This window comes from Bufo gargarizans, chromosome 2 (genome assembly GCF_014858855.1).
Source record: "Bufo gargarizans isolate SCDJY-AF-19 chromosome 2, ASM1485885v1, whole genome shotgun sequence".
Classification (NCBI taxonomy): Eukaryota; Metazoa; Chordata; class Amphibia; order Anura; family Bufonidae; genus Bufo; species Bufo gargarizans.
Genome location: NC_058081.1, coordinates 205,510,120 through 205,535,760, shown reverse-complemented (window position 1 = coordinate 205,535,760; position 25,641 = coordinate 205,510,120). Strand labels below are relative to the sequence as shown.

At 43.1% G+C, this 25,641-nt stretch overlaps 1 protein-coding gene across 2 annotated transcripts in view; it reads right to left on the bottom strand.

Annotated features, from left to right (window-relative positions):
- The window catches only part of SND1 (staphylococcal nuclease and tudor domain containing 1), a 602,204-nt gene that overhangs the window by 85,370 nt on the left and 491,193 nt on the right, over nucleotides 1-25,641 (bottom strand). For both annotated transcript variants that reach the window (XM_044279946.1, XM_044279947.1), the window contains exon 17: nucleotides 16,242-16,430. In XM_044279946.1, the coding sequence (XP_044135881.1) occupies nucleotides 16,242-16,430 (189 nt within the window). The remainder of the gene's footprint in view (nucleotides 1-16,241; nucleotides 16,431-25,641) is intronic.

Below are 25,641 nucleotides of genomic sequence, written 5' to 3'. Positions count from 1 at the left end.
ACACCTGTGAAGTGAAAACCATTTCAGGTGACTACCTCTTGAAGCTCATCAAGAGAATGCCAAGAGTGTGCAAAGCAGTAATCAAAGCAAAAAGGTGGCTACTTTGAAGAACCTAGAATATGACATTTTCAGTTGTTTCACACTTTTTTTTCTTTGAATGAGAAGGTGTGTCCAAACTTTTGGTCTGTACTGTGTGTACATATATATATATATATATATATATATACACACACACACACACAAACACACAAACACACACACACACACACACATACAATACACACATACAATACACACACACACACACATATACATACACCAAGGGAAGGTCCAGCAGCTACTAATAGCTATAGCTCAGGCTATATAGCAGCTAAAATGTATTATCTGCAGATCTCACTCACAAGCCTGGTATCTAAAGGATCTATCATGGCTAGAACCACAATGCCTGTCTTTTAAAGCTTAAAGTCTTAGCTCTAAAACAAGACCTGGCTCAATACAGCAGGTTGAAGCATTCATCCCTTCAGTGGGCTTTCATGTCAGCCAGTGGGGGATGTGTCGAAAGGCAGCAGGGAGAGACATACATTTTGCTCTCCCTACAAAACTGTACAAGACCCCAGAGGAAGGGATAACCTGAATGTCCCCACCCCCATCAAATCAGAGAGTATAATTTCTCTGTCACATACTGAAGGTCTTGACAGGCAGATAGAAAGACATTAGTATGCCATAGTATACATATGGATCCTTTTCTATCCTTCCAAGTGGCAGCATCAGATGCTTGAATACTGATCTGGATATTACTGAAGATATGCAGTGGGTGTAAAAAGCATATGAGCTGTATACTGTTGTGCAAGAGAGGATATAATCCTAACATACAAATTCTCACCAAGTACATTAGTGCTTACATCCCTACTGTATTGCTAGTTTAAAGGGCATCTGCCAGCAGATTTCTACCTATTGCATGTGAAGCTGAAGGCATCTGTGTTGGTCCTATGTTCATATGTGCCCGCATTGCTGAGAAAAATTATGTTTTACTATATGCAAATGAACCTCCAGGAGCAACAGGGGCGTTGCCATTTCTCCTAGAGGTTCAGCTCTCCGCAAGTGTCACAGCTTCTGCATTTAGTTTGACAGGACCAGACAGTGTAAATGTCATTATGCCTAGCTCTGTCAAAGTGTAGAGGGGGCTGCAGCTGCAGAGAGCAGATCCTCTAGGTGTAATGGCAACGCCCCCATTGCTCCGACAGGCTCATTTGCATATATTAACACTTCATTTTTCTCAGAATTGTGGACACATATGAACATGGGACTAACACAGGCCCTTCAAGCTGCTAAGTGCACATGAAACTGACTGATATGTTACATAGGTACAAATCTGCTGACAGATGCCCTTTAACATCTTGACAGCACTTACAACTGTGCGTCACTGGCTGTAAGGATTTCCCACACCTGGGGCACAGTCCACACTTAGTGCACAAAAGATGAGAAGAAAATGGCTTATATTCCATTTATGAATTGTTACCTGAGAGGCAGATAAAAAAAAAAAGTAAAGTGTTTGTTGAACAGAGGGTAAAAACATGAAATGCTACTAAACATAATAAGAAACTGCTCTAAATTGACTAAGTTACAATTGTAAGGGATTAGGTAGCGGGGCTGTCGTCTCCTGGGTAGACAGGCACAGTTTAGCAGGCACACCGACGAAGTTACAGTCCACACGGCAGGAACTTCATTTAACTGACCTCAGCCAGTTTTATTGTCAGGTTGAGGTACAGAACATAAAACATAGCAAACAAAAATCCTAAGCCTGTCCGGCTCTAACTATACAGCAGGAAACCTCCCTGACCAAGTGCCGGCCTAATACCAAGCACCCAAACAAAATAGCAAAGTCCGTACCTCTTGTAGTGCTCTCACAGGCTCCATGCAGGTAACCTGTTCCCAGGCTGAGCGAGCTGTGTCTGCATTCTCAGCCTTATATCAGGCCAGCACACCTGAGGAGTAATTACCTGACAGCCCAAAAGCCGGACTGTCCGGATGGAGTGGGGCCCACCCTTCTCTCCCCACTCCAGCAACACAGGCCCTAAGAACAGGTTTTATGCAAACCCGAATTGCACAGACCTCTCCTGAACATTTCCCTGGTTGCTTTTAAATGACAGAAGTGAGAAATCTTGGGCACACATAGACCCCATCCACTACTTCTCCAGACACTCTGTCACACAATATAGACATCCTCTAGAAAGCACCCAAATCTCAGCATGGCTTCTCACCAGGAGTTCAGCCCTTTTATTACACTTAATGCTGGGTTCATTTTAAGGAAGAACATAAGTGCACTGCATACATGTCATGTTCAGACTTAAGAGCAAAGACCAGATGCTTTTAACAGAACCTGCAATTTTTCATAATACATTTAATGCTTGGGAAAATAGGTTACAAGGGAGAACCTAGTCATGACACGTTCACAGGGGAAACGCAGAAGACTGCAGTAGACAATCTGCCGGCCGCAATTCCGTCTTGTAGAATCTGTGACAGGGACGCCACAATTTAAAACGTTCGGTAATATCGTTAAATCATTATCCATGGTCATGCCACATGACTAAAATACTGATTTATTATCTTAACACCATATATCAGTTTTACTGCATGAAAGCTATGACTTACATGACTGCAACAACACCCTCTATAAATCAGGTCCTTCTCTAGTGGGGAATGCGTGACCTTTCATACAGATCTTTGTCAATCCATGATATATTGTGTGGTCCAAATGTATAAATGCGAATGCATATCATCTTCTGCATACAATCTTTTCTATGACCCAAAACTTCAAAACCATATATGTACAACCTGTGACCCACAGACTGAGGAATAGTATCTTAAAGGGGTTGTCCCATAACCATAACTTAACCTCTATTCTCTGGATAGGGGTCAATTCTAGTGTTGATCGTGAATATTCGAATCGTGAATTATAATCGTGAATATCGCCACTTCGAGAATTTGCAACTATTTAGAATATAGTGCTATATATACACGAATATTCTAATTGCGAATATCGGCACTTAGCAACATCCCTAGCAACCAATAGGAATGTTGCCTATAGTAGTAGAATTGATCGCGCTTTTTTCGTACCGCAAAATTTTATTGCAAATTTTCAGATTTTCAAAATCCAGAAAATAATGACTGGAGATCACAAATTCTTGATTTTGCGAATATATGATGAATATTCACCTAAATATTCGAGAAATATTGCGAATTTGAATATTGCCATCACTGGTCAAGTGTCCGATCAGCAGGTTTCTAACTCCTGGGCCCCGGGGAACACTTCATCGGGGGCTGGTGTTTGCATTTGGATGGAGTGGCAGTTATGCACGCATGTCCGCCACAACTTTCAACTCTAGGGGGGAGGAGATTTATCAAAACTGGCATAAAGGAAAACTGGCTTAGGCTACTTTCACACAGGCGCTTTGGCTTTCCGTTTATGAGATCCGTTCAGGGCTCTCTCAAGCGGTCCAAAACGGATCCGTTTATATTCTAATGCATTCTGAATGGAAAAGGATCCACTCAGAATGCATCAGTTTGCCTCCGTAACGTCTCTATTCCGCCATGGAGGCGGACACCAAAACGCTGCTTGCAGCGTTTTGGCGTCTGTCTGACTAAACTGAACAAAACGGATCCGTTCTGACAGACAATGTAAGTCAATGGGGATGGATCTGTTTTCTATGACACAATCTGGCACAATAGAAAACGGATCCGTCCACCATTGACTTTCAACGGTGTTCAAGACAGATCCATCTTGGCCATGTTAAAGATCATACAAATGGATACGTTCTGAACGGATGCAGACGTTTGTATTATCTGAATGGATCCGCACCAAACGATAGTGTGAAAGTAGCCTTAGTTGCCACAGCAACCAAATTCCACTTTTCATTTTTCAAAGGAGCTATGAAAAACGAAAAGTGGAATCTGATTGGTCATGCCCATCAACTTTCTGTGTAGTCTTCCATTTCAGAGAGTGTACAGGCACCTCACTACTGATGCCAGCATTCTGTCATCAACGCGCATGGGTAAAGTAAGAGACAGACTGGGTCTGCGGTAGAAGATTGAGTGGGCAAAGTGGAACACTAAGGCTTTTCTCACATCAGTGTTTTGGCACTCCGGAGGAGTGGTATTGAGACCCAGCAGAGGATCTCAATACCAGTCCAAAATGGTTCCGTTTAGAGCCAATGTATTGTGAATGGGGTAAGCTCAGTTCAGGATGCATCAATATGCATTCCGTTCTGTGTCAGCTATCCAAACGGAATAAACCGGATCAGTCACTAAAAATAATGAAAGTCAATAGTGACAGATGCAGTTTTTTCAGATGCAAAAAAAAAAAAAAAAAAAAACACAGACCTATTGACTTACATTGTTTTTAGTGACGATCCATTTTGTCCCATATCGATTACAACAACATCCGAACGGAACGGATGCATCCTCAAGCTAAACCATTTTGGTCCGTTTTGAGATCCTCTGCTGGGTCTCCCAACTGGAAACCAAGGCGCAGATGTGAAAGTAGCTTAAGGAGCTGGATGCTACAGCTGGATGACATGTCAGCGCTAGGATGCACAAAACTTGTAGGCTAGTATACCGAAAGGCCAGACTGGAAGTCCACAATGTCCTAAAACCAGCAAGTGCCTGGTATACCTATTATAGTGAAAGAGGCAAATCACTGGCATTTGGGGGCCAGTTGTAAGTTATGCAGGACACTGTTAGAACATTTAGAAACATTCATTTGAGGGTTGGGGGACCCCCTACCCCCCAAAAAAAACATGTAAGCCCAAAATTAAACTCATCAATGATAAAATTATACCAAAACTTTCTCTAAAACTATCATTATGCTCTGTTTCTGCCTCAATGACTGCACCCTCAGTTCCCAACACGAGATGCCCACAGACCTACCCTTGAAGTGCCATGAGGCTGTAACACAGATCCCAAAAGGCAGCCATCATATAAACCATATGGCTTCCCATAGGATGGCATAGGGTTACAAAGGTAACTGGCTACTTGCACACTAGCGTTTTTTGCGGATCCGTCATAGATCTGCAAAATTGCTTCAGTTACAATAATACAACTGCATGCATCCGTCATGAACTGATCCGATTGTATTATGTCTTCTATATCCATGACGGATCTGTCTTGAACACCATTGAAAGTCAATGAGAGATGGATCCGTTTTCGATTGTGCCAGAGAATACGGATCCGTCCCCATTAACTTACATTGTGTGCCAGGATGGACCTGTTTGGCTCCGCTTAGTCAGGCAGACAGACACCAAAATGCTGCAGGCAGAATTTTGGTGTCTGCCTTCAGAGCGGAATGGTGACTGGAGGCAAACGGATCCATTTTGGACCACTTGCGAGAGCCCTGAACGGATCTCACTAACGGAAAGCCAAAACGGTAGTGTGAAAGTAGCCTAAACCGTTGAGGGAAAAACGAAGGGTCAGCTGTGCTGCTCAGAGAGCTGTACACCTTTGGCTATGCTCAGCTTCTGGAGTACGGATGCCTAATCGCTTTCTATGGATCCTTGCTCCAAAATTCCATTTCTTTTTTCAAAGATTTAGTCACCCTTTAAACAAGAGCATAAGTTTATTCCCAATCCGGTGTGTAAACCACAAATTAATGTACTACTTACACATTATATACCTATACATTTTCCCTTTGAGAACCTTTAAAGACCTTACCTGATAAATACCTTGGGTTATACTGCAATATTGACGCTTTTGGTGCAGTGCATGATTGTAACAATACAGATGACTGAGCCAGCATGTGGGCGGTAGTTATTAACCATGTGTGCATCTCAGGCAGACATTAAGTGCTGTTATCTTGATTAAATCTTGGCATTTACAGAGTGGTGGCTCAGGTTTGATGCAGACAATGCCACGTGGCCCATGTCACTACATGTCGCCCGTCCTCCCAGTTCCCACTAATTATAGATTGTTTAAACACAAGCTGTCTTCTCTGCACGACTTCTCCTGTTTTATTCCCAGAGCCTCTGATCTGACATTACCACCTTCGGAGTGTCTGCAAGCTGAAAATAGGTAGCAACTTCATGATTTCACAGTTCTTTTTTTACTGTATTAAAGGGGGAACACACGCCCCAAATCAATTCACAAGAACCCATTAAAATCAATATGAAGTGCTTATTGTTTCTCTAGCAAATTAGTTAGGTGAGACTTGGCAGCTCCCCATGACATCTAGTTCCATCAGATCCATTCCAAACTACTCCTATCTATTAAGCCTATATGACCCATATTTCCACAACGGCAAGTGGTCTCAGCACAATGGGGGACAATATTACAGTCTTAAATTTAGACAAAAACTAGACTAGGCAGGCTGAAGATCCGCCAGATTCATCACAATGGCTCACGAATCATGATAGATTGGGTGATATATGTTACTTTTCTATTCTTTACACCACTTCTGGCTTATTTTCTCACTTTCGGGACCTAACAGTGGCTCAATAGAAAAGCCATCAGTGAGTAGGGACGCCTCCATTGGGGAGAGCGCCTCAGTCAGGCAGGGGGAGCACACTGGAGATGCAGACTTTTCCAACTAACCCCATTTGCCACTTAAAGCTACAACCTGGACAGCAGAGGAATCAATAAAGAAACTGGAAAATAACTGGGAATGACCCTCTACTGACTGGTAATTGATCTAAAAATCCACTACAATACAGCGTTTGACATTGGCCTCTTGACTATGTCTCTATATACTAGAGTAGAAGATTGTTGAGCTTTTAGAGCGTCTATTAAAGGTTTTACTTTAAATCGGGGGTTAATCTTGGCTGCAGTGATATTGGCTAATTAGTCACCCAAATTGTTTATAATTAGATGTTATTTCAGTAAATCCCATTTTAAAGACTCCTCTAAGCCATGCCCCATTTTCTTAACAGTTTCAAACCTGTCTATTCAGGTGCAAAAAGTGCTGAAACCAAGTCTTCCTCCTCCCCGTGTCAGATTAAAAAGGGCCCATCATCTCTCATGCTTATTTCACTGTAACTGCAGAGTTGTGTTATTCCTCTTAGATCTCCAGTAACTGTATGAATTGATTAATGGTCGTTACCGGTTGTAGGTGGGTCCCTGCACACAATGACATAGTCAGCTCTAAATGGACAGTCAGGCATAAAGACCTTTGACAAGGTGAACTGAACTGCCAATTGTCATCTTGATTTCTATGAGAAATAACAGCAGTGACAATAGGTCTAAATAACAAATCCAGAAGGTTTTTTTCCGAAAAAAAAATAAAAAATTAGCGTTTGCTGAAACACGGGTCAGGAGAGTCAAGAGGACCTCTTTAAAGGTAAAGTGTTTGAACAGCTAGGCTAGGATACCTGCTCACTAAAATAAAACATTGCAAATGTTTGGACATAATAGAACTCAGTGGTCCACACTTCTCACCAGTCATGTGACAGGATCTACATGGCTCTTCCTTTGACAGCACCACATCCTGTCCGCCAATCACACAGGTCACTGTGCTGCTAGCCCTGACCTCTCAGATGGAGGCAAGGAGCATAATAGCTATACCCATCTGTAGCAATGGGGGTGAGCGATACAGAACATGTTAAGCAACAGCCATGAAATTTAGCCAGCTATGTCACAAACCATGCCCTGTCTAAGGGAGAGAGGCCCGCAGGAGAGCAACCTAAAGTATGCGAACATCAGACAAGACTTCATGGCGCTGCAGGAAGCACAGCTCTGATCCGGTCACTTCTACAGGGGGATAATAAAACAATTATAATAATTCAGGCTCAAACTTTTACATTTCATTTGTTAGCCATTGGACAAACCCTTTGCCGACTTTCTTCCTTAATCACTAAATTATATGAAATTCTTTAAATGGTCGCTAATTTCAGACAACTTTGCATAAATGAATAGAAAAAGTAAATATAAGATACTTTGTAATATGCTATCATAGGAAAAAAATATACTTATTTTAGAGTAATTTGTTTTTTCCTCCCTCCCTTTTCTAAACTATTTTATTAAATATATGAGAAGCCTGTCCTGTGATACAAAGACTAGCTGCCTACTCACTGAAGGACCACACTACATCATCCCATAGTTTATGGAGAGGAGCGAGGAGCAGGGAGGAAGCGCTTAAACAATAAAGCTGGCAGGAGAGAGGACTGATTCAGCAGACTCCGCAACTAATAGCAAATGTTATAGCTCTCCCAAAGTGCTTTATTCACAACTATACAACTCAGTACTTCTTTATAAGGTCCTATTATGGGGATTTTAAATGAATGTGTGTAAGAGACAGGGAGCAGAATCTGCTGCCTGTATGTGGAGTCTACGGGCAGACATTACAGCTAGTCTCTTCCCACCAGCTCAGAAACAACTGAGCATTAGAAATGCAGTTTGCAAAGGAGAATTACTGCCCAAAACATGCTAAATACAAGTCATATATGGTCAGATATAGTGCCATCACTGAGGTATACACAGATGGCAGCTTACTCTTTAAAGTTATTTGAAAGTATGCCTGAAAGCGTCTGGCCACTTTCACAAGTCTTTTGTGCTGTGCACACAGATGTCTTTTCGATAAAATGGCTGCTGATGGAGGTTCATGTGATCAGACAAGTCACCTCCATGTGACGTCTCCCACGTTCAAACAGACTGCACTGCCATCTGCACTGTTGGGAGTTGAGAGTAGGTGCAGTGTATATGGATTAGGCCGAGTCATGTGTCTGGTCACATGACCCTCAATCAGCAGCCATCTTATGGACAAAAACTTTATGCAGCCAGCACGGAAGATCTACCCAACATAGGGAAATATAACAAAACAACCTAGAATATAAAAGGCTATATTGGTAAGTGCTATTTTGTCTTACATACACATTGGTCAACAGTAGCCAGAAAGTGGTCGACCCCTTTAACACTCCTAAAGAGAGGACTTCAAGCTATCAAGATGCGTTTTAAATAATCTGGGATCCCTCAAGCTTAGATTTCTTTACTGACCCCAACAAAAACAATGTGCATATGTAGACGCACGACCCACTGAGGAGTGCACACTCTGCATCTGGCAGCACCAAATCCCTGATTTTGCCATTTAATGATTATTTTTGGTTGATTAATAACAACGATGGTGGTATACAGGAGGCCTGACAGCAGATATACGTGAACGTTATAATCCCCAACTGGTAAACAGCAGGGTACAACAAAGACAAAGACGTTTGTGTGTTTCAGCAGAACAGAACTCCTAAACTTGACATTTTGCTTTCAGGCGGAACAGTGGAAAGAAAAATGCTGATTTGTGCTGTTTAAAACTGGAAATTACAGGCAGAATAATACATGAGGCTTGGATCATAAATGAGGGCTACACAATACGGAGAAGAGGCACGCTGATCACTCCAGGACACCAGTAATCAGAGCTTTTAACAGTATAAGAACTGGACAAACTGCAGCATGTTGTGTTGTGATCCTGTTACTAGTGTGGTGGACACCGCAGCTAACAATCTTTTTCTATTTGGGCGCCGTTGTTTATCTAGTTTCTTCCCTCCATTTATTTGGATCAGAGCACGCTCGGCTACTTTCACAAGTCCCAAAGCAACGCCGTCTCTCCATCCTAGAGACAGGAGCAGGCCCAGAAGTGGGACCTGCAACTATCAGATATATCCTGTGGATATAGCAAGAAACACCCCCCAATCATAAAGTGAGTAAGATTTTAAAAACTCATCCATACGCTACAGAAAACATTGGCAATCTACACATAACTTGATCTGTGGAGTGGTCAATTTCCGTTGCAGATTTCATACCCAGAGCATTTCTGCAGCAAAATTACCATGTGAATTTTGCCCACAAATGTGCCACATGATTGCAGCCATATATTTTTTGTTGCTGTGATTTCAGTAAAATAATCTGAAAAAAGAAAAATATTTTTTCTTTCCGAATTCATTTTTTTGTTTTGTTTAAATACTACTACAGTTGCACAACTGCTGCTCTTATTCTCCAGCTCTACCAGCAGCCTGATGAAATGTAAACCAAATGCCAAAATGCTGCCATCGACTGCAACCAATGGGCTGTTAACCTCCAGCGGAGTCGCACTGATCTAATTAAGAAGTGTTAAATAACCCTAAAATAAATTCTTGATGCAAAGCCTATATTTGGAGTTATGCTCCACTTCAACTTTTGGATACCATCTTTAGAGATGGAAGTGGTCAGTCCATGAGGAACACACACAAAATCATGCACTTGAAGAAAGGCTGCATAGTTCCCTGCTGTAAATAAAATATGGCTGCACACAGTTATACATTTAATCATATGTACCCCAAAATAGTATTAATATAACTGGCACCTTATCCCCTAGTTTCCAAAATGAGGTCACTTTTTGGGAGTTTGTACTGTAAGGGTGCATCAGGTGGGCTTCAAATGGGACATGGCATCTAAAAACCAGTCCAGCAAAATCTGCCTTGTGCCCTTACAGCAGTTTAACACCACATGTGGGGTGTTTCTGTAAACCACAGAATCAGGGTAATAAATATTGAGTTTTGTTCGATGTGTTAAATAGAAAAATGGATTAAAATGGAAAATCTGCTGAAAAAGTGAAATTTCATCTCAATTTTCCATTAATTCTTGTGGAACACCTAAAGAGTTAACAAAATTTGTAAAATGAGTTTTGAGTAACTTGAGGGGTGTAGTTTCTACAATGGGGTCATTTATAGGGGGTTTCCACTATGTGACTTCAGACTTGAACTAGTCCTTAAAAAAATGAGTTTTGGAAATTTTCTTAAAAATTATAAGAATTGCGTCTAAAACTCTAAGCCTTCTAACGTCCTAACATAAAATGACATTTACAAAATGATGCCAACATAAAGTAGACAAATGGGGAATGTTAAGTAATAAATATTTTATGAGGTATAACTTTCTGTTTTATAAGCAGAGAAATTGAAATTGTGAAAATTGCAAATTTTTTGAAATTTTTAGTACATTTGTAATTTTTTCATAAATAAAGGTGAAATATATGGACTCAAATTTATGACTATTATGAAGTACAATGTGTCACGAGAAAATCGCAGAATGGCTTGGATAAATAAAAGTGTTCGAAAGGTATTACCACATAAAGTGACATGTCAGATTTGCAAAAAATGGTCTGGGCAGAAGGGCGAAAACTGGACCGGGTAGAAGGGGTTAAAAGATTAACAGCTTTTCAAGAAAATAGAATATTGAGATAGTGTCACAAGATCTCTATCCAATATGTGTCTACGTGGCCACTCAGTGGCTGTGCTGTGAATTGTAGCCTGTCAAGAGTTTTTTTTTAGCATGCTGAAAAACTGCATTGAACTGATTTTAGGAAAAATCTACGTTCATAAATTCAAGTGAAGGTAAGGAAAGGGGGATACATCTGTATACTCCGTATGCGAGCCATTGTGAGCGTACATGTTTATGTTGAGAGATCTAGAAACCAAAGTTTCTCTTCTATGTATAGCTACCATTTAATAACCTCTTATCATTCACAAGAGTGCAGTTTGTTTTAGTGACACGGCTTTTCCAGATAATCCAACCTTAGCCTGGTTTAATGGACGTAAATCTTCATCAGATCTTTGATTCAAACTTTTGTGTGTCAAAGAGATCAACATCTGTTGAGACTCCCAAATGCAGAGTTTAGCCTTTTTAACCAGGTTTACAATGCTAAGCAGGCGTTTGTATGAAATGGGATTTACAGAAGCACAGGAACAGCTTGCCGGAGATTAGAATCATACTACAGATTTCCTGTCACCTCCAAGAAAATGAGAAACCACAAGTGCACACTGCACGACTGATCAACTTCACAACCATTTAAAAAATGCAGTCACACAGTAATCCCATTTATGATAAAGTTTTCTCCTAATCTACGGACGATTTTTATTCTTTAAAGCTTTGCAATGTAATTAACTTTAATCATATCAAAACAGGTCAGTAAGATCACATTGGTAATAGTTGTTCAACCTCCTTTTAAAGGGGTCATCTGTTTCCTATATTGTGGATTGATCTTCAGGATAGGTTATCAATATCAGATTGGTGGGGTCCGACTCCTGACACCCCCACCAATCAGCTGTTTTAACAGTACGAAGCTCTGCTGCGAGTGCAGCATTCTCTTCATTGTTTACCTGCTTGCCATCAATATTACAGTGGCAGAGCAGTGAAATTAAAGCCCCTCCATCCCATTCACTTGAATGGGAAAGAGCAGTTGTAGTTATTTTAATGACACTGCTCGCTGCAGCAATTTCAGGGGCGAGCAGGTAAATAGAGAAGAGAACACAGATCTCGTATGCAGTCTCTTCAAACGGAAGTCGCACTCCTGCCAATCTGATATTGATAACTTATCCTGAGGATAGGTCATCCAAATAGGAAACCAGACAAACCCCTTGAAGGTTAAAATACATATGACTACTCAACAGTAAAGAATAAGTTAAGAATCAAAATGAGGACCCTCTTGTTTTCTGAAATCTGACTCACTGCAATAAAAAGTGAGTTTATCGCTGCCTCTCCACTAACATCAGGGATAAAGGATAATGTCAAACAGGCTTAGGCCACTTTCACACCTGCGTTTGTTTGGTTTTTGTTCATGATAATGCAAACTGATTCGTTTTGACTTGCACTGAAAGTTAATGGGAGGCAGATTAGTTTTCAATGGCACCATATTGTGCCAGTGACAACGGATCCGTCCCCATTGACTTACATTGTAAGTCAGGACAGATCGGCATTGTCAGGCGGACATCAAAACGCGGCAAGCAGCGTTTTGGTGTCCGCCTCCAGAGCGGAATGGAGGCTGATCGGAGGCAAACTGATGCATTCTAAGCGGATCCTTTTCCATTCAGAATGCATTGGGGCTAAACTGATCCGTTTTGGGCCGCTTGTGAGAGCCCTGAAACGAATCTCACAAGCGGACCCAGAAATGCCAGTGTGAAAGTAGCCTTAGTGGTTAGCACAAAGATTCTGTCCAAAAAATCTGTAGCTGTGCGTGTCCACCGATTACTTGCAGGACGGCTTGGATAGCCCTGCCCTATGGTTGGAAAAAGTATTGGGTTACAGATATTATTATATGGCGCCATACTGATGTCTTTGTCAGCATGTGATTGTTATAGTATGTTCATACGGCAAAATACACAATGGAGAATTCTAAATATGTATTGGCTCCAGAACCCAAGGCTGAACACTGGATTTCTGCTGCAGCTGTGTAGTTTTAATGCTCCACACGAGGACACCCACCATGGTTGCCATGTGGAAACCACGACAAGATCAGGGGCGGACTGGGCCGGGGGGCAGGGGGGCAATTGCCCCCCGGGCCTCTCTAGCTTGCTGTCCCGGCCGGCCGGCCGGGCCGGAATAATGTACAACTTTAATCCAGGGAGACTGGGAGCAGGGGAGGCGTGTTGCCGGCAGCCTATCAGAGAGGCCGCCGGACAGGCGCAGGCGGCGCGATGACGTCAGCGGCGCGATGACATAATCGCGCCGCCTGCGCCGGTCCGACGGCCTGACTGAGCCGCTGCGCGGCCGTAAAGTAATTACATCTGTGCTGGCTGGAGGCGGGACCGGAGTATTCCAGAGAAGCAGGGAGGTAAGTATAAGTCTGACTGACTATTTATTTATTTTTTCTTTATTTCTGTCCCTATCTGGCTACTGGGCTGGCACTTTATGAGGGGGGTGGGGGGCAGTATCTGGCTACTCCTGGCACATTATAGGGGGGCCCCCTATCTGGCTACTGGGCTGGCAGTTTATGAGGGCGGTGGGGGGCAGTATCTGGCTACTCCTGGCACATTATAGGGGGGCCCCCTATCTGGCTACTGGGCTGGCAGTTTATGAGGGGGGTGGGGGGCAGGGGGGCACTATCTGGCTACTCCTGGCACATTATAGGGGGGCCCCCTATCTGGCTACTGGGCTGGCACTTTATGTGGGGGGCAGGGGGGCACTATCTGGCTACTCCTGGCACATTATAGGGGGGCCCCCTATCTGGCTACTCCTGGCACATTATAGGGGGGCCCCCTATCTGGCTACTCCTGGCACATTCGTGGGGTGGCCCTATCTGGCTACTGGCACATTAGTGGGGGGCCTATGGCTACTGGCACATTATAGGGGGGCCCTATATGACTACTGGCACATTATAGTGGGGGGGCCTATGGCTACTTTCACATTATAGGGGGCCCTATCTGGCTACTGGCACATTATAGGGGGGCCCTATCTGGCTACTGGCACATTATAGTGGGGGGGGCCTATGGCTACTGGCACATTATAGTGGGGGGGCCTATGGCTACTGGCACATTATAGGGGGCCCTATCTGGCTACTGGCACATTATAGGGGGGCCCTATCTGGCTACTGGCACATTATAGGGGGCACTATGGGGACATTAGCTCAACTGGGGATATTACAAGGGGGTATTTTGTGCACTGTCTATTATAAGGAGAATTATTTCTACTGGGGGGGTGGGGCATTATGGTGGGCTTTATTACTCCCCTATGGTATGACCCCCTAGTAGCAGCACCAGCCTCTCCCTGCTCTGCTATCCCTCTGCCCCTTCTCCAAATCCTTATTATGAAATCTTTCTCATTAGGATAAAACACAACATCTGCTCCGCCGAGCCCCCGGCCAAAGTGTGGAAGTGGCGTCCGAGATCCCCAAGGGTCAAGTAACTAAGTTTTCAAATGAAATATGTTTATGTTATACACATATAGCCTACACTGTGCCACACAATATACAGTTTCTCCTGCAAAAGTCATCAAGTGTCATGGGGGGGACACAGAGCAGCGCCCAGCGGGGAGGAGAGAATACACGGATGCAACATTGTATCAGCCAGAAAATGACACTTTCGGCATTATACCAAAAATGCAATTTTCGGCTGATGTGTTTCGGCGGCCGATATATCGGAGCATGCCTAGTTTATTTTGTTTTACTGTGTTCTAATTTACATGGCTGACGAAAGTGTGTGTGTGTGTGGGGGGGGGGGGGGGGGGGGCGCTCAGTGGGCCTCTGGGTGTTACTTGCCCCCTGGGCCAAAAGTTGCCAGTCAGCCCCTGGACAAGATGGTACATGTGCCTTCTTGACAAAGACTTCAAGTCTGCGTGGAAACAAATTTACAGTCATTTGAACAGCAGTGCAGATTCCCACTGAAAGCGGAAGCTGCTGTTTGTAGCTAGTCTGTGGCTACAAAGTCCTATGGTGCAAGCTGTCCTGGCCAGATAATGGTCGTCAATATTAGTCTACTTTACCAAGCCTGTTCTGTCCGATTAGGACATCTACCACCGTTCACCTTTCTAGTCACTAGCAATAAATAGTACAATCTTCGTATTCACCGTCATCGGTACATATTGGGCAATACAAAGCAACATTTATTTTATTAAAGAATATATTTATTCGTATATGATGCAGTCTAGATAAAGATTTCAATTTCAAAAAGGGGAAGAAAAAATAAAAAGACTTGGCTATCATTTACCATGTAATATTTAGGGCACAAAACTCTTTGCCAACTCGATTAAGGCTACTTTCACACTAGCGTTCGGGCGGATCCGTTCTGAACGGATCCGCTCATATTAATGCAGACGGTGGCTCCGTTCAGAACGGATCCGTCTGCATTATAACTTAGAAAAATTTTCTAAGTGTGAAAGTAGCCCGAGCGGATCCGTTCAGACTTTACATTGAAAGTCAATGGGGGACGGATCCGCTTGAAGATTGAGCCATATGGTGTCATCTTCAAGCGGATCCGTCCCCATTGACTTCCATTATAAGTCTGGACGGATCCGCTCGCCTCCGCACGGCCAGGCGGACACCCGAACGCTGCTTGCAGCGTTCAGGTGTCCGCTCACTGAGCGGAGCGGAGGCCGAGCGCTGGCAGGCGGATGCATTCTCAGTGGATCCGCCTCCACTGAGAATGCATTAGGGCCAGACGGCTGCGTTCAGGGCCGCTTGTGAGCCCCTTCAAACGGAACTCACGAGCGGACACCTGAACGCAGTTGTGAAAGTAGCCTAACATTTATAAAGGATGGAGCTCTAAAACGCCTATATAGAGACAGATCTCAGAGCACCTGCTGTTACATGCAGCCACCACTAGAGGAAGTTTAGGAGCATACTGCATATTGAATTAGGAAATAAGACGACGTATGAACAGCATATGCAGTAAGCTCCTTCTAGCAGCTATAAGTAGACAGTATGTTATCTTTTAGATCCAAGTCTATAAAGGGGATTTGAATCTGTATCAGAAAATTGAAAAAAAAAAAAAAAAAAAAAACGCTCAGAGGAAACCTGTGCCTACCTTTTCTTTCTTTTGCTTGGCTGTTTCTTCTGCAGACACTAGAGTCTTGTAGTAGTTGCTGCGCTCTGCAGTGAAATGGACCTTGGAAAGGGCATGTTCCACAAGAGCAACTGACAGGTTGACACCATCCACATGAAGCCACCCAATAAAGTTACCAGCCTTGTCCATTGCTTCCACTTCCACCTCCACCTGGAAAAAACAAGATGCAATTAGTTATCCTGTAGTTAACTGTTGAGATGCATGTTACAGCTGCTCAGCATACTTTTTTCTTCTAGTGAATGAAAAAAAAAAGCAAGCTGACCACAAAGTGTGAATAGACCAACAATGAAAGCAGTCAGCCATTAGTGCTCTATGTGAACCCACCCAATGAGTCTCAGTAAAGGCACATGGCCAGTAGGGGTGCATGAAATCCCCAACTACAGTGCACGTATTATACCGTAGATGACCTCCTTTAAATCGCTCCAAAGTACAGGTCAATCCCATCTTCTACTTTATTGAGCTTACTTTATCCTACTGGCCTGGGAAAAAAAAAAAAAAAAACACACACAAATTGCTGCCTACCAATGACAGCTGTGTTCCAGAAAGCGAGGATGATCGATACAGTCAGATTCAGATGCTCAAACCAAACATGACCTAGCAGGAGCTATTGCCCTTGTCACAGATACAGTAAAGTAATCAATCTATCCTGTAACCAAAGGCCATAGCCCAAGGAGCGCAGGAAGAGGCCACAGGATGACATGCTAAATAGCACACACCAAGACATCCCAAAGTCCATAAACCTCACAAGGTGAAAAGACATTTGCATAGGGAATTGGTTTAATGTTCGTGAACTTTGAATAGGCTTTTTGTGTCACACTGACCCCAAATAAGACCATCACAATTTATTACTTTGCAAAGAACACAAACGTCTCATGGAGACACTTGCCAGGACAAAATGAACCATACCATACTAGTCATAAATCAAGAGATGGAGAGGACAGATTTTTAATGTTTTGGCCTGCATCTTTATTTTCCATGCATTAAGCTACAATCAATTAATTTCCTCAGTCCTTTCAATGTGTCAATTTTTAAAATATAGCCATGTCACTTTCTACAATAAAAAAATATAAATAAAAAATCTTAAAGTTTTCACGCTGATCACTGAGCCTTAAAGAGGACCTTTCACTAGAATAAAACATCTAAACTATACAGACATGTAGAGCGGCGCCCAGGGATCTCCCTGCACTTACTGTTATACCTGGGCGCCGCTCCGTTCTCCCGGTATAGCCTCCGGTATCTTCACATGTTACACCGGCAGGGTCAACTGGGTGGAGCCTCTCATTCTCCCATGCTGTAGCGCTGGCCAATCGCAGCGCTCAGCTCATAGCCTGAGAGAAGAAAAAAAACCATCTCAGGCTATGAGCGGAGCGCTGCGATTGGCCAGCGCTACAGCATGGGAGAATGAGACGCCGGCAGGTTCCCCTGGGTGGAGCCTAACATATGAAGATACTGGAGGCAATAACGGGAGAACGGAGCGGCGCCCGGGGATAACAGTAAGTGCAGGGAGATCCCTGGGTGCCGCTCTCCATGCCTGTATAGTTAGTTTAGATGTTTTATTCTAGTGAAAGGTCCTCTTTAAATCTGTAGAGATCCCTTCCTTTCAGTCATCTTATTACCATCAAAGGCATGAATACAATGAAAGGTAATACCTAAAAATAACACAAGAGCCATCATTCACAATAGCTGACCTTTGCATAAGTCACAGACAGGGGTGTACAGACATCTCATTGCAAAAATTAGTATGGCACCCCGCAATGAGCTGTATGCCAACATACGATTCTCTTTTATTAAGTCAAGAAAGATGTTAGTTAGGGCCCATTCACATGACCATATGTACAGATCCGTAGACGTTCCGCAATTTTGCGGAAGGTCTGCGGATCCATTCATTTCTATGGGCCCTCAAAAGATGCGGACAGCACACTGTGTGCCGTCTGCATCCGTTATTCCGTACAGCAGCTCCGCAGAAAAGATAGAACATGTCCTATTCTTATCCGCAATCACGGACAAGAATAGGCATTTTCTATTATGGTTGTGGCCATGTGCGGTATGCAAATTGCAGAACACACATGGCCGGTGATCCGCAAAGCCATACGGTCGTGTGAATGGGCCCCAAGGAAGATGTCATTCTGCCTCACCCAATTTACCAGACTGCTGCAAAAAGTGGAACAGGTTCTTCAGAAGCATGGCACTGTTTCTGAAAACCATATTGCTCAGATAACCATTGCCATGGGGAGTTCTGTGCATAGGAATTTATACAGTTGCCACGGAACTTAAAGGGAACCTGTCACCAGTTTTATGGTGTCCTAACTAAGGACAACATAAATAAGTGACTGATTCGCTTAGCAAAATGCTGGGTCACTTTCTTTAATTGACCCAGTCAATCTGCCAACATCTTGCTATTGAAAAGCTCCAGCTGATAATGATGAGTCATGAATATTCATGAGCTCCTGACTCTCCCTGCCCACCTGCTGCTGAATGAAAGTTTGTTTCCATATGAACCAGCCGCAGCTAGGCAGGGGTGTGGCTATAGCTCTGAATTAAATATACGCTGGACTCGATGACCTCACACCGGACTCGAATCAGCTCATTAGCATGCGGCATGCGGCATCTTTGTGTGTATATTATGAGGTAACCATCTGTCACACCAGTAAGTGAATACATCTAAGGGACTTTTTAGTAGTTACTGATTGTATATAATTAGTTAGATTATAATCAAATATCCACATGACAGGTTCCCTTTAATGAAAACTAAAAATGCTTATACACTGAGCTCTAGAACGCTCTCACATAGAAACCAATGAGTTCAGGAAAGATGACCACCCCATAATCATGTACAGAAGAATTATGAAAGTGAAATTCAGAAAATAATCAGATAATGTGTTCCAGTATGTGGTTTTAATTCGTAAGAAAAATAAGCATAGGAAATATATTCTACTAAGATGAAGACCAAGAGAGATACAGGAGCTCCCCATTTGCTTCTGTAAAGCAGAGCCTTTGGGAAAAACAAATAATGATATATGAGGTCTATTAACCTGGATGAGTCTTGCTAGAAATATGGGCTCAACTTTATGGCAAGCTTTTCTAGGTTGAAATTTCCATCTACAAAGATAGCTTCTGCAGGTTTTATTATACTGTTGCACTGATATTTTATATATTGACAAACTAGGTTTAAGATAGTAGTCCCAATAAAGGATTTCTTTTTACGGCAATATAATGCCTGATGTCTACACCGAGGACATAACTAATGGGTATTAACACTAACAGCTTCGGGACCCAGTTAGGTACTGGGCAGGGCATAAACCCATCAATCTGCCCCTTTCCTCTGTCACCAACACAATCTGCATTTATTGTAGTATAGAAGGAATTAAAGGGGTTGGCCACTTGTGACCAATGTCTATGTATCACAATTCCTAATATAGGCTTTGTTGATATTCTGTGCGGTTCTCTATATTTCATAAGCCATGCCCCCTTGCTAGGCAAGTCTTCTGTGCTGTCCATAAGATGGCTGCTGATGGAGGGCAACACACACACCTGCACTAAGCTCCCAACAGTGCAGATGGCAGGTGCAGTGTATTATAAAAGGAGGTGATTTGTCTCCATCAGTGGCCATATTATGGACAAGACCTATGCGTATACAGCACAAAAGACTTTGCAATTGCAAACATGGGGGAAAACCTTATGAAATAATAAAATAAAAAAAACGGTGCAAAATTTCAGCAAAGGCTATATTTGTAAGTGTCATAACATCTTAAAAATACACTGGTCATCTGTAACCAGAAAGTGGCCAACCCCTTTAAACAAAGGACTGTCTGTGTAAGAGGTCTCACAGCCATCCACCAGCATGTGATCGCATGGGGCAGTGCTTCTATGTACCGGGTGATCACCTGCACAGCTACCTATTGATATTCACTATGGAGCCGCAGTCCGAAAAAACACGTTGCATGCTACCTTGTGGAGTGCAGCTACAAAAAAAAATAAAACAATTAGTGCACTCCAGCCATTAGATAACACTGTCAAATTCCCTCATGTGGAATTTTAGTTCACTGCTATCAGTCAGAATGGAGAACAAGGATAGTTCTACAGGAAACGTCAAGTCCATGCAGTACATGGGCATTGATTTCAATGGGTACCCTGCCACTGTGCCGTAGTGAAACTGAAAAGAGTCACCACAAAATGCAGTGCAACCTACAAGAAGCATGTTATAGAGCAGATTGATCTAGTTTTCTACAAAAAGGTTCATTAAAACTCCTCATTTATACACTTACATCTCTGCGTTTTCTAACAAGACCACCCTGTAAACAGCTCTCAGTACCCAATTTAAAACAGAGCAGCGCTCACCTGCGTGTATAAACCTCGAAGCACGGACACATCCCGGACGCAGATGAATCAACTTGGAAAGGAAAAGTAAAGTCCAGCTTCTAAAATTATTGATCCTTTACATAATCCTTACTTATTACAATAGTACCCATCTCCCCACCTCTTTATAAACCCCCATCACACCTGTGCGAAATTAAACCATATCTTCTATTGAGGCCGGTTGGAAAACATGTTCCCAGTTCGAACATCCAGAAAGCCTCTCGGCTGAGAAGCTTTTTCTTCTCATCACCGCCCCTAACAGGTGGGGTAACCCTTTCCACTCCCTGGACCTAGTAAATCTGCTGGATTTCAGAAACACACTAGCATCTGATGATGTCTTACATTGTAGTAATATGTTTAACCTTTGTAGAAACAGTGGTACTAAGTCTATAGCACATCACTAATCATTGTAACATGCAAAGAGGGAAACCACTGCTTTTAAGATTTGTCAATAGGAGAAAATAATATTTCCTAGCTGTGACATTTCAGAAGTGTGATTCCGCTACAGCAAAGATCGATCAGTGCTCCACCCAGAGTACTCTATAATTGTACATTTTAAAGAAACAAAAAAACCTTAAGCCTCTATTCAAAACAATTATTGTTGGATCGAATAAGGGGACTTTCTCACTAGCGTTAAAGTTTTCCAGTATTGAGTTCTGTCACAGGGGCTCAATACCGCTTCAATTTTATCCTAATGCATTCTGAATGGAAAGCATTGCGTTCAGGATGCATCAGAATGTCTTCAGTTCAGTCACTCTTACGGTATTTGGCCGGAGAAAATACCGCAGCATGCTACCGTATTTTCACCGGCCAAAATTCCATTGAAATGTATCAATGCTGGATCCGGTACCAAGTGTTCTGGAAAAGCATTTAAAAATGTGAAAAAATAAATAAATACCGGATCTGTTTTTCCGGTTTACACCGGAGAGACGGGTGCAGTGTTTCAATGCATTTTTTAGACTGATCCGCATCCGGAAACAAATGTTGTCCGTTTGCATACAGATTTCCGGATCCGGCAGGCAGTTCCTGGCAATGGAACTGCCTGCCGGACTCCAATAACGCAAGTGTGAAAGTACCCCAAGCGTGAATGTAATGATAAATGTAAATGATTACAATATTAAAGCAAAATGATAAGTTTATTGGTGAAAACTATAAAAGTGAAAGGAGGCTCTAGTGCTCTGTTGGACCACCTCTAGCCTGGATACAAGGTGAGATACGGCTAAACATGAAGGCATTTGGGTCATGTATGGCATCGTGAGCACATTTGCAGCCATTGTTACAGCCAGGCCTGTATATCCTGCACACTCATAGGCTGCTGAAGCTGGCGTCCTAGCAGGCACCATACATGCTCAGTTGGCGATAAATCTGGTTACCGGGCAGGACAAGGAAGTGTTGAAATCTGGAGGAGACATTCTTGGGAAATCCTTGCTGTGTCTAGGTAAGCATAAGGCCTCATGCACATAACCGTATGTATATTGCAGTCCTCAAACCGTGGATCCGCAAATTTAGGATACCGGCTGCGTGCATGATGCATTTTTCTAACAGAACTGCCTATTGTTGTCCGCAAAAAATGCTTCCTGTGTAGGGGAAAGAATTATCCTGCTTAAAATGGCAGTTGGAAGCCCTGTCACAAGATGCAACATGTGGCCACAGGATGCCCTGCACATATCGATGAGCCGTTAGTGTCCTTTGTATCACTACTAGGGGTGAATGGCGTCATATGCAATGGCGACCCAGATCACACCAGCAGTTTGGGCAGTATGTCGCTCTACAGCAAAGGAAGGATTGAACCTCTCACCATGAAGTCTCCATACTTGACCCAGACAGTCACTGGACCCCAAACAGAACCTGGATTTGTCAATAAGACCGTATGTTTCCAGTCTGTAGCAGTCCAGATTTTTCATTGATGACAACATTGTAATTTATATAAACAATCATCCAGTTTCTCTCAGTACAACTATGCGCCATCTCTCAGTCTGCCAACTGGGTAAAATGTCTGAGTGTGTTGGAGAGGCATGTGTAGCAGTCAATCTCTCACCAAGAGGTACACTATCCAAAAGTGGCCTCTGAGGGCCTTTTTATAGGGCAGTTGGGGAAGCACTTTTATGCCCTCTTGTGGAAGACCATGTGTGTAATCATTTACATATCTGCCTGTAGGCCCCTTTACACTGCACAATTTAGCAGACGATTGTCAGGAAGGAAGCTTTCCTTCCCAGCAAGCGCTTGCTCTTCACTTAAGGAGACTGCTACATTTACATGCAGCCATCTCCTCCACAGTATGGGGAGGAGTGATCGCTAATGCTATCCCTCATCCCCCATACAGAATGATTGTTTGAAGGCAGCAGTGACTGCTCGACAGCATGGTCTCCTGAGGGCAAATGATTTAGAGGACTGAACCAAAGATGTTTGTAGTGGTGAGCGAACCGAGCTTCAGATCGGAGATCCACTTTGCTTTTAATGCTGTTTCCACGTACAGCATCAAAAATGTATTGCCTCTGTGTAGGCAGAATTACATGAGACTTAAGTGAATTAATTCGGTAATCACTTTGTCTTTAAAAACATTTTAAAATCCTAAGGCCTCTTTCACGTGAACTATACGGATTGTGTCAGGATGCGTTCAGTGAAACTCGCACAAATTTGCAAGTTCAGTCAGTTTTGTCTGGATTTGCGCTCATTTTTTCAATTTTTATGCATTTTTCATTATTCATATTTTTTGCCAGTCGCCCAGCACTAGCATATAGTCAGGTTACATACACATTGGTCACCAGAAAGTGGCCAACCCCTTTAAATGTGTCCCAGGTGTTTCCAAGTCTGCTCACATGGTGAAGCAAGCTACAGGAGGGGAAGGTAGCTAGTCCACCATGAGAAGCTAGTGGGGGCTCTGTGGCTGACTATGCTCTGGGAGCACAATATGTAAGCATTGACCACATGCAGTTTTCCACAAATCACCTTTGCCAAAATTCCACAATCACAAGACTCATCTGCAAATTACCAAACAAGGGAAGATAGAAGACTTCTAAGTATGCTCATGTTATAAGAAACATGAGCACATCCAATAATGAACTCACCAGCAGAGATTATTAACAGTATAGTGGTGAATTTCCATACAAAAGGTTTACCTTGTGGTCCATAGAAAATGATAAAACTATTGCTATATACATGGGACATAATGAATGGACACATGTCAATGTGACAGGAAGAAGAGCAGGTGCCAGGTTAGGCTGATCTGCGGCAAGTCCGTTCATCTTCTCGTTGGCCAGGAGCGGGACAAGGAGCTGCCGTGATGAACCATGCTTGTTCTGTCCTCAACACTTCTGCCTGACATTAGCTGTGAATTCTGCTGCTTCAGTAAATAATCCTCTCGTAAAACCTTGAAACAGGGCACTTTTCCTGACAACTCCCTGAAATATGCAACTTTTGTGTCTTGCCAAAGCTGAAAAAATAAATAAAATAAATGACTTCATAAAATAAATTGTGGCTGCGCTAGAAATATGGCCCCTAGGTGCAGTAAATCGCCAGGATTCAGGGCAGGGGGAGGGCGACCTTCAGATGATACATCCCCACGCACACACTAGCTTTTAATTTGTCTTATTGTGTATTATGAAAAATGAATGTACCAGCAAGCAAAATTAATCAGCGAAGGAGCAAATGTGGATTGTTTTTCCATTAGAGACTCCAGCTCCAGAGATGACCTAAGGCACATCCACACAGCACCATTTGTACATGAAGTGCCTCTGTTAATAAGGAGTGTGCTGGGAGAAGAGTGGGGGGCCTGTGACCCGCTTGTTTATTGATGGTCAGAGGGAAATAGCCTGGCTACCAATTCTGTGGGGACTCGCTCTGGTAGACAGGATTAGCGGACGCAGTATAGAATTAGGGGCCATCTATGGGATGAGGAATAGGATAGGGTCTTCTAGGGAAAGAATTCACTACTCTCCACCTGATACTCATCCCCATTATCTGAAGTATATGAATTATATCTGAATGTGACATCACTGACCGTCACCTTTATTATTTTTGGGGTATCAATTTTAATAAGAATTAATAAAATATGTTTTAATGGGTTGTTTTTGCTGGGGTTTACATGCAGCAATTCTGCCTCAAAGAGTCCTTGCTGATAGCAGCACCAACCAGTTTTCATGCCAAACAGGTAGCAAGCCTTCACCCAGACACAAGGCTCCCAGATCTCAACACAGAGACATGGCTTTGAGCCCAGCTGCCTATTTAAGGACAGCCAGGTGCTGCCAAAATCCGGACCGGCACTTAAAATCCAGTCCGGTATTTTACCTCACCTGGCTGTAAATCAGCCCAGCAGCACATGCTAGGAGGAAAATACCTGTTTTCCGAGACCAAAACTCTTACTGTGTGACAATTTTTAAAGGGCATCTGTCAGATTTGTACCCGTGAAACTGGCTGACCTGTTACACGGCAGCTGAAGACATCTGTGTTGGTCCCGCATTCCTATGTGCTCACATTGCTGAGAAAACATTTTAGTGGGATTTTGTAGGAGCAATGGGGTTGTTGCCGTTACATTTAGAGTCTCTGCTCTCTCTGCAACTGCTACGCCCTCTGTACTCTGACAGGACCAGGCATGACGACATTTACGCTGCCTGGCTCTGTCAAAGTGCAGGTCGTGCAGCAGTTTCAGAGAGATCAGAGACTCTAGGTGTAATGGCAACACCCCCGTTGCTCCTAGAGGCTCATTTGCATATAGGTCTTCATTTGTAAAGGCTGACCTCTTGATAAAGGGCATCCGTCACTAGCTGAGGTTCACCTGATTAAAACACTGTTTTTCTTTTGTTAATCCAGGCTCGGTTGCATGGTTATTATGCTTTTTAATATGCAAATTAGGCGTTTGGTGCAATGAGGGCGTAACCTTTGCTCTTGTTGCATCAATGCTACACTAATATCTGTGGTCAGCCTCTCCCTGGCTGTTTTGCCACTATCTGGCCCTATCAAAGCAAGGGAGGGGCTGGCCACAGAAACAGTTGGAGCTTGGGTGCAA